We start from the raw sequence: 16,023 nt of genomic DNA on the forward strand, positions 1-16,023 counted from the left end.
TCTAGCCACAGCTCATCTTCCTACATAAACACTGAGGGGGAAGTACTGAAATAGCAATCAGGTGATGACGAAGACTTAAAGGGGACTGCTGTATCTTCTTTTCAACCTTTTATTTTAGACTCAGATGTGTAGTTTATATATTCGTTTTGACAATAGAAATGAAAGCCATTTGCTGTTTAGTTAGCTCAATAAAATCAGTGGACAGCACCGAGAGTTACAACTGGAAAGAAATAACAAGTGATGCAACATGCCTTAATTCGTATGTTACAGCACACAGTGAAAGTGTGTACTGATTAGAGACTGTGTAGAGACTTTGAGGAAACAGATCATACAAAACTAACTTCATTGGGGATCAATAAGATTTTACCACTAATAGTAACTGTTAATGGAGGCAGTATTTATTTTTAACAGTGTGTAAAGTGCAGAAGAAAATTTTAATGTAATTTGTTGCACAAAGAGGTGTTTACAAGGGTTTTAGAGCTAGTTATGTACCCATTTGGTGGTTACATGTTTTGATATTTACACATCTGAATCTGATGTTTATAAATCAGAATGTTTAAACATACACGTTCAAATCAGCAATAAGGATGTGTTATATCTATATAGTTATGTCTGTGAAGGTTCTCAGTCATCCAGGTCATCGTAGTATAAGAAGCTTGGAAAGAAAAGCATCTGGACTTCTTTAAGTTGCTTGAAGATGTTTCACCTCTCATCCGAGAAGCTTCTTAAGTTCTAGGGTCAAATGGTGGAGAGTCCCAGATTAAAGCCCTGTGGGAGTATCCCCCAAGAGGAACAACGGACTAGGTTTCACAATGAGCTCACCCAAAACCTTGGCTGATTGTGACCTACACCCATTTTCACACCTTGGCTCATCTGATTAGGTAGCGGATCAATAGGGGGTCCTTTGTCAATGGACCTCGGCCTTGGAGATCCATTGTCCCTCTTTTGTGTGTGTGTGTGTGTGTGTGTGTGTGTGTGTGTGTGTGTGTGTGTGTGTGTGTGTGTGCGCGCACATGCACAAAATAAAACAAGCTACTGAGGTAGAAACAAGGTGGCCTTTGTTCAAAATAAATGGGTTTTGAGATCTAAACTGGATCCTTCCTTTCGTTCTACATTTCCTAAAATCTGGAATCTCGAAGACTCTCACAGTCTGTTTTGTAAAACCTAAAAGAGGAATTATAGATTTGATCAACTGGTCCCTGAATGCAACTGACACCCTCTTCTCAACAAGAAGCCTGGTAAATGGTAAATGGTCTGAATTTGTATAGCGCTTTTTTACTAGTCCCTAAGGACCCCAAAGCACTTTACACAACCAGTCATCCACCCATTCACACACACATTCACACACTGGTGATGGCAAGCCTGGGCTCGGGTGAGCCTGAGTGTCCTGGAGGGACATTCCCTGCCGGATACACGATGGACGGGTGGAGAAGCTGGAGGGTTGTGTGCCTGGCGGGACTGTCAATCAAGGACATTGAAGACATCTACCTTTCTGGAACCATGTTAACAGGGTTCTTGCTGATCGGAGCTAGCTTGGCCCTGGCTTATCGGAAATTGAAGAAAGTGGAAACGACTGTTCAAAACCCCACAAGGCTGCCCGCTGTGATTGAAACGATGGGGTGAGTCGGGAATTCTCAAAATGTGCTCATTGTATGCAGCACGGATAAGATTTTGGCGAAGCTCGAGGCTGTCGTGAACACTCAGACTAAAATCTTTGAGCGAAAATTGGATAACATCTTGGAGAAGCTCATGGCTCTCCAACGGGAGATTGAGAGACCAGTGACGGACTGTTAGACCAAGTGTGAAATTGATATGCAGTTGTTCCCACTAAAGGAAAACCACCATCATTTCATGCACCTACCACATCGACACCAGCTGTGGCCTCAAGGCTGGAGCTGAACAAAAAAAAAAAAAACATAACAGACTTTGTTTAAACTCTTCGTGCCCATCCCACGTCCCCCATCCTGGATTCCAAACGCCTTTGAATGCTTATCTCCAGGTCAGATGGCAGGTCTGGGCCCAGCATATGCTGCAGGACCGGATCTGCTGTCTACACCGGCTTACTCTCACCCCTTACCCACCCCGGTTGCTTGTAACGTGCTTCTATGGTATATTAAGACTGCTTTTGTGCTTAGGTGTTTTTTTTTCTGTCCTCAAACTGTTCTCCCATCAGGAGCTCAGTCTGGGTGGAGCTTTTATCTCCTCCTTTTACCTCATGTTATGTATTTTCGTTGTTTTTCTTATCAGCCTACCTCTCTGACCTGTCTCCCCAATGTGATGTTTGTGTAAGTATGTTTGGTCGGAGGATTCCTTTGTGAGTGCGCATGCGCCAACCAGCATGCTGCCTGCTGTAACCTATAATTTAATTCGGGATTAATAAAGTATTTCTGATTCTGATTCTTTATTCATCTGAGCTCCTGTCACCTTTTAGCTCAGTGGTTTTCAGTTGTTTGACAGAATTACCTCAGACAAAATGTGGGATCTGCTCCCTATGATACTCACTAGTGAAGGGACCTGATTGGTGGCACCTTTAACAAGTTAAAGGATTGCAAAAAAGTTGATACTGTTCATCTGGACGTGCTGTTTTCAGTTGAAGAAACATCATCATTTATTCAAGTGACTTCTTCAGTCTCATGTGGTTTCCCCAACCTTATAACCACATGAGACCAAAATTGTTCTGGATCAGGTTCCCTGGCACAAACATAGTAATATAGTGTACACTGTTAAGTGCCAGAAGCCCACAAAGCAGACAGGTGTGGCCCGGTGTCAAACTGGCACTGGTGGCTGACTTCTGGCATGGTAAATGGTATGTCATCCAGATGTGGGCAAGGTCTGGCAAACCAGATCTGAGCCACCAAAGGGCGGTCATTCTTTGCGGTATGTTGGCCATGTGTAAGCACATTGTGTGGGTCAGATCTGGGCCATACCAATTTTGAAATGTGAGGGAGGGTGTAGTTCCTGACAACTGGATAAAATGAGTGCCGCAAAAACCCCAAAAAAGTAAAGAGGACAAAGATAACTTGATTAATGAAAGTCTCATTAATAAAGATAAAAATTATTTCAGACAAGGTTTTCTTGGTTGAATAACAAATTATATACATTTAAGAGTCCAAATAGTTGTTATTTTTTCTTATATATTTTGTTTGTTGTAAGTTGAATTGACTGACTTCTAGATATGCATTGTGAACGTGTCACCTATAACCTGACCAATCATGCAGAGGAGGAGGATGAGAAGATTAGAATGAGATGAGAAGCGCTGTCCTGCAGCTTTTAGATGCATTCTTGTTCCAATACACCTGAATCAAATGAAAGGCTTGGTTTCACATTTGATGGCACGCTGAAGAGGTAATTCAACCATCTGATTCAGCTGTGTTGGAGTAGGGATACATCTAAAAGCTGCAGGACAGTAGCTCTCAAGGACTGGAGTTGGAGACTGTTGGGATTTATTTTTATCTGTAAGGCTAATATCTCATAATTTGCATCACATACAGTATTTGTGTTTTATTCTTTACTGCACACAGTATATTGTAGAGCAGTTGTGTATTTGGAGTGTATTTGCAGAAGGATCAGACTTGGAGGGCCACACATCTGCCGTACTCTCATACATCAGCTTCTGTACTGAGAGTGTAACAACAACAAAGACTGTTAAAGTGTTCCCAAACCAGAAGCCATGGCTCAACAGTGAGGTGAGAGCCCTACTAAGAGCACGTGACAGCGCCTTCAAATCAGGAGACCAACAAGTCTACAAAGAGGCACGCCAATCTCTGGTTAAAGGCATAAAAGAAGCCAAGCGCAAATACAAACAGCGCATCGAGGAACACTTTAACACAAAGAACTCCAGAAACATGTGGCAGGGGATCAAGACACTCACTGGCTACAAAGACAGTTGCACACAAACCAACTCCCCAGACATCACCTTACCTGACACCCTAAACCATTTCTTCGCCCGCTTTGACCAAGAAAACAGGGACACCATCACCCATCCTGCCATTACAGAGAGGGACGACGCTCCCATCCAGCTGGAGCAGCACCAGGTCAGAGCCACACTGCGCAGAGTCAACGCGAGGAAAGCAGCTGGTCCTGATGGTGTAGCCGGTAGAGTGCTTAAAGCATGTGCAGACCAACTAGCAGAGGTTTTCACCACCATCTTCAACCTCTCACTGCTACAGTCTGTTGTACCATCCTGCCTTAAGTCAGCCACCATTGTTCCAGTGCCCAAGAAGAACACAGTGAGCTGCTTGAATGACTATCGTCCAGTTGCTTTAACACCCATAATTGCCAAATGTTTCAAACAGCTCATCATGTCAAACACATTAAAGCTGCCATCCCTGCAAACCTCGATCCACACCAGTTTGCATACAGGGCAAACAGGTCGACAGAGGATGCCATAATAACAGCTCTTCACACAGCCCTCACACACCTGGACTGTAGTAACACCTATGTGAGAATGCTATTTGTGGACTTCGGCTCTGCCTTCAATACAGTTCAACCCCACAAACTGGTTAATAAACTAAGCAACTTAGGACTCAGCAGCTCACTGTGCAGCTGGATACTGGACTTCCTGAGCAACAGACCCCAGAACGTAAGAATGGGAGAGCACACCTCCTCCACCCTCATTCTGAATGTGGGTGTCCCACAGGGGTGTGTCCTCAGTCCCCTCTTATACTCACTTTTCACCCATGACTGTTCACCAATCCACACCAGTAACACCATTATAAAATTTGCTGATGACACCACTGTCATAGGACTGATCGACAACAACGATGATTCAGCCTACAGAGAGGAGGTTCAGCATCTGAAGCAATGGTGTGACGACAACAACCTGCATCTGAACACAGCCAAGACCAAGGAGATGGTAATCGACTTCAGAAGAACAAAGCGATCTGAGCACTCTACCCTCTACATTGATGGGGAGGAGGTAGAAAGGGTAGAAAGCTTTAAGTTCCTCGGAGTCCACATCTCGGCCGACCTTACCTGGTCCACAAACATCTCCCACCAGGTAGGGAAAGCACAACAAAGGCTGTACTTCCTCAGGAAACTACGTCAGGCCCAATTACCCCAAAGACTGCTAGTAAACTTCTACCACTCCACCATTGAGAGCCTTCTGACTCACTGCTGCACACTCTGGTTCAACTGCTGCACCGCGGAGGACAAGAGGAAACTGCAGCGGGTGGTGAGGGCAGCAGAGCGGGCAATCGGCACTTCACTAACCCCCCTCAGAGACATCTATACTGGCAGACTTCAGCAGAAAGCCAGCATCATCATCAAAGACCCCTTGCACCTTGGACACTCACTTTTTTCCCCCCTTCCCTCTGGTAAATGCTACAGGTCCATCAGGTCGAAGACAAACAGACTCAACAGAAGTTTTTACCCACGGGCTGTCAAACTCCCTGATTGGAGGATAACTGCACTGCCAACACTCATGGACATTACACCTTATTTATAAATCGTATTTCTGTTTATACTTCAATGCAACCAACACCCCTACCTCTTTAAACTGTATTTATTATAACATTATTTAGTATAGTTCCAACAGCACCCCCCCCACTCAATGTGCAATATCACCCCCCCTCACACACACACACACACACACACTCACTCAATGTGCAATATCACTGATCACACTGCACCTCTCAATGCACCTGCTAGTTAGATGGCATGTATGTGTATGTATATAGATGTAAGCGTGTATGTGGAAATATGTGTGTGTATGCATGTACGGATGCAAATATGTATATATACATATATGTATGTATGTGCGTGTATGTTTGCAGGTGTATGTATAACTTGTACATATCTTTCTTGTGTAAATGTAAATTTGTCATTGTGTAAATACTTGCGCTATTGTGTACTCCACACACATGGAGAGATGCCAAACTGCCTTTCACTGTTCTTGTAACAGTGACAATAAAAAGCTATTCTATTCTATTCTATTACTCTGATACTAGCATTTAAGGCAGCTGTGGGTAAAGAGGCAGAGCGTGTCATCTACCAATCAAAAGGTCAGTGGTTTGATCCTTATTGATCCACATAGTACACTGAAGTTTCTTTAAAAACTGAACCCAGATTTGCATCAGTCTCATTGGATCCATTGGCCAGCACCATCAATCAATTGACCTTTGAGCTGAGGAAATATTTGAGTTGTTCAGAAAGTCTTGGGATTCATGACACTTGTTTCAGATGAAATCTGAATTGGCTTCAGGTGCTGTCTCGTGTTAGCTGTAGTGATGAGGAGGTGAAGGACATTAGTAAAAAATCAATCAGTGGCAATAAAGTGAGTCAGTGCTCAAATAAGAAGTGTAGCAGCAGCTGATCAGAGAATGACTCGTCTCTATTGGAAACATGTCGTGACAGTTTAACAGTGAAGACAAAGAGGAAATAGGCCAGTGTGCAGGGCAGCAGTGATGTCACTGTGTATTTCCTTAGTTACAGTGGTACCATCACACTGAGAACGGCTGAAGCAACTTTTCCTCCTCGCAGCAGAACCGGAGGTGAGTCCTGATGGTGTCTGATTCTCACATCTTTAATTCTTCTACTAATAGAAAAACTAAATAAGATAATTTTAAACCAGTCCTGACTTAAGGAACAAAAGTAATCGGGTTAGTGTTTTAGAAGCTAATCTGAACATACGATTGCAAATCTCTTATCGACTAAGGTTCGTGGTGTCCTGGTGCCAGATGCATGGACAAACAAGCTTACGCTCAAACATGATGACGTTGTTGAGAACATACTGTGATTAACACATCAATATATTCAGAAAATAATCAGTAAGGGGTCAAATACTTTTTCAGCACAATATAAAACCTGTTTAACACAAGTTATCAGCAAGTCAGGTTACAAGAGACAATCAATCATTGTGTGTTTTCTGATTTACAGTGATGCCATTAAACCACCAAGGCTTAATCACTTACAAAAATTTAAATTCTAACTTACTTTTAACAACTAATCAGGAAGTTACATGTCTGAGTTTTCTGTGCAACACTTTCAGTGGTCACAAACAGGAAACACAACAGGGTTGAGGTTAGAGCTCCACTGTGTCTTTTATGGTTTACAATTATAACATTTAACTAGGAAGACACAACGACTAAAGTAACTTTTCATCATCACAAAAAACTGCAGAGGGATAAGTTAAATACAGGTGAGTCCAGCTGGATTCTCAGACTCACATCTTTTGTGCTTCTGTTGATTTTAAAAAATGACACTTATTATTTTTAATAGTTCCTGAGATGTGGAGCAAAAACAATCAATGAGTTCAGCGTTCAAGAGATGTCAATCCAACATCATGATAAAAAAATACTTGGACATTTAGTTAAGTGAGCATTCAACCTCAAAGTTCATCTGTTCCAAGTAATTAGTTTCTCTCTGGTCCCAGTCTGTACCCTCTCGTTTCAAACCCTCTCGTTATCCTGCCTGTATTTAAGTGTTTCTAGTTTCTAGTTTTTTTAGTTTTGTATGTTTGTACTTTAGTGTTCAGTGTTAAAGTAAAGCTGCCTCTTTTAGTTCACTCCTTTGTTTCCAAGTCCTGCTATTGGGGCCTAGCTCTGCCTGCCACACAGTCATCGTGATAATTTCAATGTCAAAGTCAATTTTTTTTATATTGCACATTTCATTCTTTAAAGGAATTAAAACAGCAAAACAAAACATTCAAATATATAAACTTGCAGGCAATCTGAGTAAATTCCTTTAACTCGATATCCAAGCTCATTGGAGTCCAGGAGGCCTGCCATGACTGCCCTTCACCGTCAGGCCTGGTGTCAGTACCATGTGCACTGGAACATGAACATTTAGAGAAACATTATGATCAGAGATGAGTCCAGGTTCTGCCTACAGCTCACTGCTTCAGCTTGTGCTTAATGGATTGTCATAAGATTCATGAGAGGGTTGACTTATCTTTACTAATGAATGCTTCCTTCCACAACTAAGGTACTAATGTACAGAATGTGTGTAGGTCTATGTGTGTCTGTGTGTTTCCAGCCATACCATACATAGACATACGACCTTTCAATGAACTTAATGTGTGTGTTTGAGCTATGCTCAAAAAGCAGAAGTAAGCATCTTGCTAAACTACAAAAAAGAAACTTGCAATAGATCATATCTCAAATGAAGGTTGAAAGGTGTGAAATCTTGCATTTTAATAGAACAGAACAGTCTGGTTTAAAGCTATAATGGAAATCGTAATGCTGCGGCTGCTTCCTCTCATCTGATGGTGCACAGACTGTACACAGAATCCTTATCAGACCTAATAAGATATTTTATCAGCATATAAATGATTATATATCTCTAAGCACAAATAACAACCTTAAAAACATCAACTCTCACAACAGATGTGTGCTTCCTTCCACAACTGCAGACTGTATATAACCTCTAGCACAATATTTAAAATTGGTCCAACATTAATTTAACACAACAAACTAATAGTGAATCATTTTAAAAAATGAACCTATAAATTCAGTTTAAAACACTATTTTTTTTAAAGTGTTTTTATTTCCAGCACCAGAAACATGGTTCACCCCAAAAATGAAACAGTGCCTTCGAACCAGTCCTGTGGTAATGTCGACACATCAGTCAACCCTTTCATTACACTGGTCTACAGTCTGGTGTTTCTGGTAAGTTTCAAATGTTCAGATTGTGGGGTTTTGGGGGTTTTTTTTTAAGGAACTGGTTCAAGGTTCTCTGTGCATCTACCAAAGTCCTGTCCTCTCTGTGTCGCTTCAGGTGGGTTTACTCCTCAATGGCTTCATCATGAAGTTTTACTGTTGCCAAGCTCAGCAGCAGGCATCAAGCAGCTTGATGGTCTACCTGAAGAACCTGACAGCTGCTGACTTCCTTCTCTGCCTCTCTCTGCCACTGCGCATAATCCACTATAACAGCAGCTCTCCCATGGTTCAGCTGCTCCACTGCACAGTTGGAGCTTCTGCTTTTTTCCTCAACATGTACACCAGCATCATATTTATGGGGTACATCGCTGCCAACAGGTAAGAAACCTTTACTGATTTCAGACTGTTGTTCATGACAGCGTAAAAACGAGATTAAATGGTTAAGTACACACCCTGTGCTCCTAACAAAAGCATGAATGTACCTTTTTCTGGCTCAATATTGACCTTTGCAGATTTGGCACATTTGTGACTGATTAGTGAAGTTGTATTCTGCCTCCTTCCTCTTCTGTCTTCAGGTATCGGAAAATCGTACATCCTTCAGGAACTCACATCCCGCAAACAGTACGAACTGCGAGAATCATCTCTGTCATCACCTGGGTTATTCTCCTGGCTCCAACAATCACTTTTATCAGCTTTTTTATCAGCTCCAAGCAACCTTTGACCACTAATTACTGTGTTGATTCCTTTAGTTCATCAGTCAGCCTGCTGTACAAAATCCTCCACACCTTCTCTGCAATCATTGTCCTCTTAGTCTTCATATCCCTGGTCTTCTTCTACTACAGCATCTCCCGCAGGGTGTTGCAGGCACAGCAGAGGCAGCTGGCCTCCTCTGGCTCTGAGAAGCTGGTGAAGTCTCGCAGAAACATGTTGGTGCTTGTCAGCATCTTCTGTGTTTGTTTTGTCCCCTATCACCTGGTTCGACTTCCCTTTACTTTTCTGTGGACCAGCTGCTCTGTGAGTGCAGTGTTGTACAACCTGCAGGAGGTGGCTGCTATGGTGTCAGTTTTCAACGTCTGCCTGGACCCTGTTGTTTACTTTTTCCTCTGTAAGAGTTTTCGAGCTCGGGTGAGAAAGGCGTCCAGGAGGACCAACATCCAACAAGCAAATGAGGAGAGCGAGAGCAGCAGGGAGCAGCTGGACATCACTACATCAACACCAGTGTTGCAGGGCAGTGATCTGTAAGGCAACGTACAGCATTTTATAAAATGACGAGATTTGCTTTTGTTTTGAGAGTCAGATTAGTGAAACCAGTGTCATGGATCCCCGTCCTCATGAACCACAGGACGTTCTTCTGTGCTTAGATATCAACATGAGGCTGAACTCAGCACAAATACACAGTATCAGTGTTTATGTTGCTAGCATTTAACTTTAGCATGAACAAAGTGAACCAGTGTGTGGTCAGATTCATACAAAAAAAAGCACATCGTTAAATATCTGTCTCTGGAAACAGTTTTAACATTCACACATATCCAGATGAGCTTTTTATCTTTCAGCAGTAATCTGTACATTTGATTAAAAAAAAATCTAAAAAGCTTGGAAATGAATTTACTGCTTTTGCTTATAAAGAAAATATCTAAGATTTGCAGGCTGGTTTGCTTCTTTACTGTTTTTCAACACAGATGTTTGTTCTGCATTGGAGCTAAAAACAACAACAAAACAAAACAAAAAAAATTTAATGTTTTGTTTGGTTGTTTCGAACAATTATATGTTATATGTTGTTCCTCGCTGGTCAAGCTGCCCCTTTTTTTGACTCCCACACTGATGCTTTTCTCTGCAGTTTGCACCATTTGTGAGTCTAACAGTCTCACTTCCAGGTCCCTATTGTTGTAATTTGGTGATGTATAGATAAACCTGAACTGAAACTTCAGCTGTACAGCTTACTAAGAGGTCCTCTCACGGCAGTGTGCAGTCACACAGAAGAACAACTTAAATTTTCACCACAACCCTCACTGGAGAAAAGGCAATTTGGACATTTAAATGACATTACAACTGTTGTACATTACTCTAAAATCATCGCTGTGAGAGTGACTTTAAGATCACAACCTGATTGAAAACATAAGTATTATTGTCCCCCAAAATAGCTCTAATATATTAAGAGAATACAGCAAATGAGAACACAGGATGGCCGAAAAATGTCCGTTAATATGAGAGCATCTTGTTTTATTGGAGCAGTAAAGTACCATAACAAAGAATAAGTGCACCTATGTAAGAACAAGTATCACTGCTATGGAGTTTTTCATGTTTTACATACAGACTCAAGACTTTTTGATTTAAACACTGGTGAGTTAGAACCCTCTCTTTACAACACTTGTTTCATTTTTCCATCAAACATTTCTTTCAGTCGTCTGTGTTTATCAGTGCTATGTGTGACTCATTTTTATTCAATAACCACAAAGTACAAAAATGCAAGATTAAACATTTTATTATAGATAAAAAGATAATTAATTACACATTCATACAATGAACAAGGTTTCTATAAAAATTACACACAGTGTAAGAAAAACATTATAACATACAAATAAATGTTTCATGAAAATATAACATGCTTTCAAAGCATATGATTAAAGATTTTTTTTAAAGATCATGTTCTTTGATGATCACATTACATGTGCCACAAAAGTATAATATACTTAGAAAAGTGTTCACAAAAGAGCTGTTTTAAGTGGAAGAACAAAGCATGGATGTGATGAGGGGACCAGAAACACTGGATCACAGGGCAGCTGGTGAGGATTTGCGTATTTTTCTAGTGTCTGCAGAGCTGTCTTGGTGGTTTCAAAAACTGTACTCTTCATTCATCAGAAGGCCGTAAATTTGGCTCCTTGGTCAGATCAAAACTGTCCCCCAGGCTCTCAGTGGAGAAGCGAGAGCCTGTGTCTCTTAAATGACTTTATAGAGTCTGGGAGGTGTTCGAGATCGTGGCCGGGGGTCATCCTGTGAGTCAGAGAAATTGTCATTTTTCACACTCTGGCTGCTGTGTGAAGACGCAGTTTTACTTTTCTCTGGGATCCTTCTGAGTGTGTGATAGTCTCACGCTCAGGTTGCGCATTTGTAAATCTAACTTTGATTCTGATTTTCCTTTTTTGAATTAAACAAATGTAAATAAAATGTAATAAAGTTTTCCATCCAGGGATGCAGCCTCCAGCTCTTCCCATCCTCAATGTTACAAAAGCACAGGTTTAACTAAGAACAACCTTTTTTACTAATAAGATGGAAGAAATCTCCTTCAGCATTCACAAAGTGGACTATTTCTCTCACCTGATTGTGTTTTAGGGAAAAAACTGCTAATAGTTAGTTAGTGGGTTTTGTATTTGTTGTTGGTTTATTTCACGAACACAATGAAATATTTTAAGAGTCCACTGAGCAAAGTAGCATACATGATGGATACTGCACTATAAAACAGAGAGAACTAAAACTCAATCATCATCAACTTATCAGTCGGCTGAGGTCCTTCAACATCTGTCAGACAATTCTCAGGATTTTCTGTGAGTCTGTTGTGGTCAGTGCAATCCTCCATGCTGTTGCATGCTGGGGGGAGGGTCAGGTTGAGGGTCACAGATGCCAACAGACTAAATGAACTCATCTGCGAGGCCAGCAATGTTGTGGGGATGGAGCTGGACTCAGGGTGGTGTCTGAGAGGCAGATGTTGTCGAAGATAAGGACAATGGTGGATAATACTTTACCGGAAGTACTCCAAGAGGTGAGAAGCATGACTAACTGAATCCAGACGCTTGAAGAATTGCATCCAGTGTGAAAAAAGATTTATGTTTGTCCAGACAGCGAGGGGGTCGTAGCTGGGGGGCATGGTTGAGGAAAGTTCAGCAGATTTTCTGATGAGTCAGTGGAGATCAGAGTGCATTCGGCTGTAAAGAGAGACAGAATGATCGCAGCAGTTTGTGAGTAGAGGTCTTGAGAACCATTTTCACCTACAAATGTAAACATTTTTTGGCAAAAACTGAGGGCTATTTTGTTCTTTTTACAATACTGGATTAAGATTTATTTTACTTTACATGAATGAGAAACAGGAATTCCTCCTTTCTATACTTACACTCAGTGAGCTCCTCCCTAACGAATGTCAAGTTATCATCTCCATCCTGTGTGTGTGTGTGTGTGTGTGTGTGTGTGTGTGTGTGTGTTGATTTATCCCACTTTTCGAGTTTCATCTGTAAATCGGTGTACTCCGGTGCACAAAATAGAAAGAAATTTATTCTGAAAAAATGCAGATGAAGAGTTGTTTGTTGACAGTATAGATCGTCTGTTTTTAAGCCTCTTACCACTACAGAGTCCCCAGCGATGGTCTAGCTGCCAGTCATTTAACAGACCAATATTTGTTTTTTAATTTAAATGGCGCTATCTCACTTTGTTCAACACAGCCCAGCAGTGGCGGTCCTAACATGTAACATAAAAATGTTGTCAGAACTAGAGATGGACCGATCCGATATTACGTATCAGTATCGGTCCGATACTGACCTAAATTACTGGATCAGATATCGGTGAGAAATTAAAAATGTAATCCGATCCATTAAATATAAAAAAAAAAAACACCTCACAAAACTTGCGACAAGGCGTAACTCGCCTCATAACCGTCGGAGCAGTGCGCTCACGTGAGCGGCTGTGTGTATTTGTAGCCTCGCTACCAAACTAGCATTTCATCTCCGAGGAAGTTATCCCAGAGAGAAGTAAAGCAAGTGTGTAAGTTCATCTCTGAATGTTTGTAAAGCGTTCCCCTGTTAAGCTTAACAACCGATATATGGAGCGACTGCCTGTCATTCTCTCTCCCTCTCCTGCCGCTACTTCATGAAACTGCTTAATGATCAGCTGATCGGCTTTTCTGTCGCGAGTCCGTCTCCCTTCTTTGTTTTTGGCCCACTTTGCACCAGAAAGAGGAAACCAGCAGCTGAACAACAGCAGCACGTTTAAGCTTGATAAGCTGTTGTTAGAATTTATTTAATATTACTTTCTACACCAGGATCCTTTTCTATGTAGCTGACGGCTGGTAACTGTGCAGGGGCGGATCTAGCAAAGTTTAGCCAGGGGGGCCGATAGGGCATGAACAGGGAAAAGGGGGCACAAAGACATACTTTTCTTTCTTATTCTCATTTAAAATACGTAGCTTTTAATAAATAATTATCTGAATCTTACACCCAAAGTTTTAATCTGATGTAAAATGTATAGAAGTCCATTACTGTATATAGTAACTGTTAAGTCTAATATACCCTAGTAAGCTATAGTACTTTTTCCTTTGGGAAGGTACCATCTGTGCAGTCTGCAATTCTGTTGAAGAAAGATGTTGAATCTATTTAATTAGTCTTGAAAAATAATTTAATTCTGTGCATTTTTTTTCACACTGCATCAAATTAAAGTTGATTACGTCGATTAAGCATCATGAGGTGGAGGGTGGGGGGTGGTTCCCTATTTTTTTTTTGCTGGGAGTTTGCAACCCTATTAGTTAGGTTGCTTAATATTTCTGCTAAGTACTCTTTAAAATACCAGAATAGGGAGGATGGAGTAGGTTTAAGTTTATTAGATTGATCAGTGTTGCTGAACTATGAAATATTTTGGGTGCAGTGTATTTTTTACATACAGGTATAACAGAATAGCTTTAGTGTTGTTGTTTATTTAAACTTGAGGATGAAGTTATACAAAATGCAGCAAGATATTAAAAAAACAGTTTTATTGATTAAAAAACACACTATATCGGATTCATATCGGTATCGGCAGATATCCAAATTTATGATATCGGTATCGGTATCGGACATAAAAAAGTGGTATCGTGCCATCTCTAGTCAGAACCATACTGAATTTCACCAGAGAAACACAAACAGCCGTCATAATTCGTCATACAATGAGAACAGGACTAATCAACAATTGAAAACTGATTATTATTAAAATCTGTAACATAATGTATTGTTTCGAGTTTAGTCTGTTACTGTTACAATTTTTACCATTTCTTCTTGGAGCAACTGTAATCCACATTATTTCCTTAGGGATTAATAAAGTATTCTGATTCTGATTGTTTCAGGATGACCCGTCATTATCCAATGACACATCAGCTTACCTGTATGTTTTGCTTGTTTCTCCTCTTCTTTTCTCTTTTTTCCAAACTGAGCACCTGATGGCTTTGAACTTTTTCTTGTCCATCTTGGTTTTAATTTTGCACTCCAGCATGAACACCCATCCCCCAACTCGAGGATCACCACAACATAACCTGATAGACCTCCACCTTAGCTCACAGATTCACTTTGTCTAGGGTGCATTTCTGGGATTTCACACAACCCAGGATTCAAATCATGAATGAGCTTGGATTTACATCATTATGATTGAAATGTGCTCTATTTGGAAGCAGCCGACCCCTCCCCTTTTGACGGGTTGTGTGTGAGACTTTAAATCATACATCCATCCATCCATCCATTCGCTTCCGCTCATCCTTTCCAGGGTCGCGGGGGGCGCTGGAGCCTATCCCAGCTGTCATAGGGCGAGAGGCGGGGTACACCATGGACAGGTCGCCAGTCTGTCGCAGGGCCAACACACAGGGACAGACAACCATTCACGCTCACATTCACACCTAGTGACAATTTGGATTATCCAATTAACCTATCCCCTCAAACTGCATGTCTTTGGACGGTGGGAGGAAGCCGGAGTACCCGGAGGGAACCCACGCAAACACAGGGAGAACATGCAAACTCCACACAGAAAGACCCCGGCCTTATGGTGGACCTTCTTGCTGTGCGGCAACAGTGCTAACCACCGTGCCACCGTGCTGCCCACTTTAAATCATCAAATAAATATAAATTTTAAATTGTTATTGATCCCTTTACCCCTGGTCCTGAAGTATATATTTATTTTCTTACTCTTCTTATATTTATTGTTTGTTTACTTGCACTGCTGTAACTGGAGCCTCGTCGTCTCGTCTCTCTATATACTGGTCTGTATGTAGCGGAGATGACAATAAAGTTTACTTTGACTTCAGCAGCGAGCAGGCGCACCGAGGGCTCTCACGCTCACTTTTCGCTTATAGAATTTCGAAAAAACATCGGTGCAAATTATAAGTCGATAGAATGGGCGACAGAAAGCCGATCGGTGCCTATGCCATTCCCAATATGCACTGGCATGACATCGAGGCAGCATAAGTACGAGCAATTTTTTTTGTCTGTTTTGGTTTTTGCCGATGCCCGTGATGCTGCCCTCCACCACGATGCCGCCCCGGGCAACTGTCGAAAAAGAAAAAGAAAAAAAATACGATTTTACCCGAGGAATTCTCACCTTTTACCTTTGGGCCAGTATTCGTAGAAAATTCAGTGTTAACATTTTCATAGGCTCTAGAATGTTGAGTTCAGGATCCAGCAGATGTTTGTGAAATTTTGGAAGA

General features: G+C 41.4%; 1 protein-coding gene across 1 annotated transcript; it reads left to right on the forward strand.

Annotated features, from left to right (window-relative positions):
• The first annotated feature begins 6,410 nt into the window (after window positions 1-6,410).
• LOC102076659 (P2Y purinoceptor 14-like) lies at window positions 6,411-10,179 on the forward strand. Its single transcript, XM_013267631.2, has 4 exons — window positions 6,411-6,491; window positions 8,492-8,606; window positions 8,716-8,975; window positions 9,173-10,179. The coding sequence occupies exons 2-4, from the start codon at window positions 8,502-8,504 to the stop codon at window positions 9,837-9,839; spliced, it is 1,032 nt and encodes a 343-aa protein (XP_013123085.2). The 5' UTR covers window positions 6,411-6,491; window positions 8,492-8,501; the 3' UTR covers window positions 9,840-10,179.
• Window positions 10,180-16,023: the final 5,844 nt, after the last annotated feature.

This window comes from Oreochromis niloticus, linkage group LG3, assembly GCF_001858045.2.
Source record: "Oreochromis niloticus isolate F11D_XX linkage group LG3, O_niloticus_UMD_NMBU, whole genome shotgun sequence".
Lineage (NCBI taxonomy): Eukaryota > Metazoa > Chordata > Actinopteri > Cichliformes > Cichlidae > Oreochromis > Oreochromis niloticus.

Coding starts and splice junctions, on each gene's coding strand:
- LOC102076659 (XM_013267631.2), top strand. CDS start 8,502: ATGGTTCACCCCAAAAATGAAACAGTGCCTTCGAACCAGTCCTGTGGT. Junction 8,607..8,715: donor TCTACAGTCTGGTGTTTCTG/GTAAGTTTCAAA, acceptor GTGTCGCTTCAG/GTGGGTTTACTCCTCAATGG. Junction 8,976..9,172: donor GGGTACATCGCTGCCAACAG/GTAAGAAACCTT, acceptor TTCTGTCTTCAG/GTATCGGAAAATCGTACATC.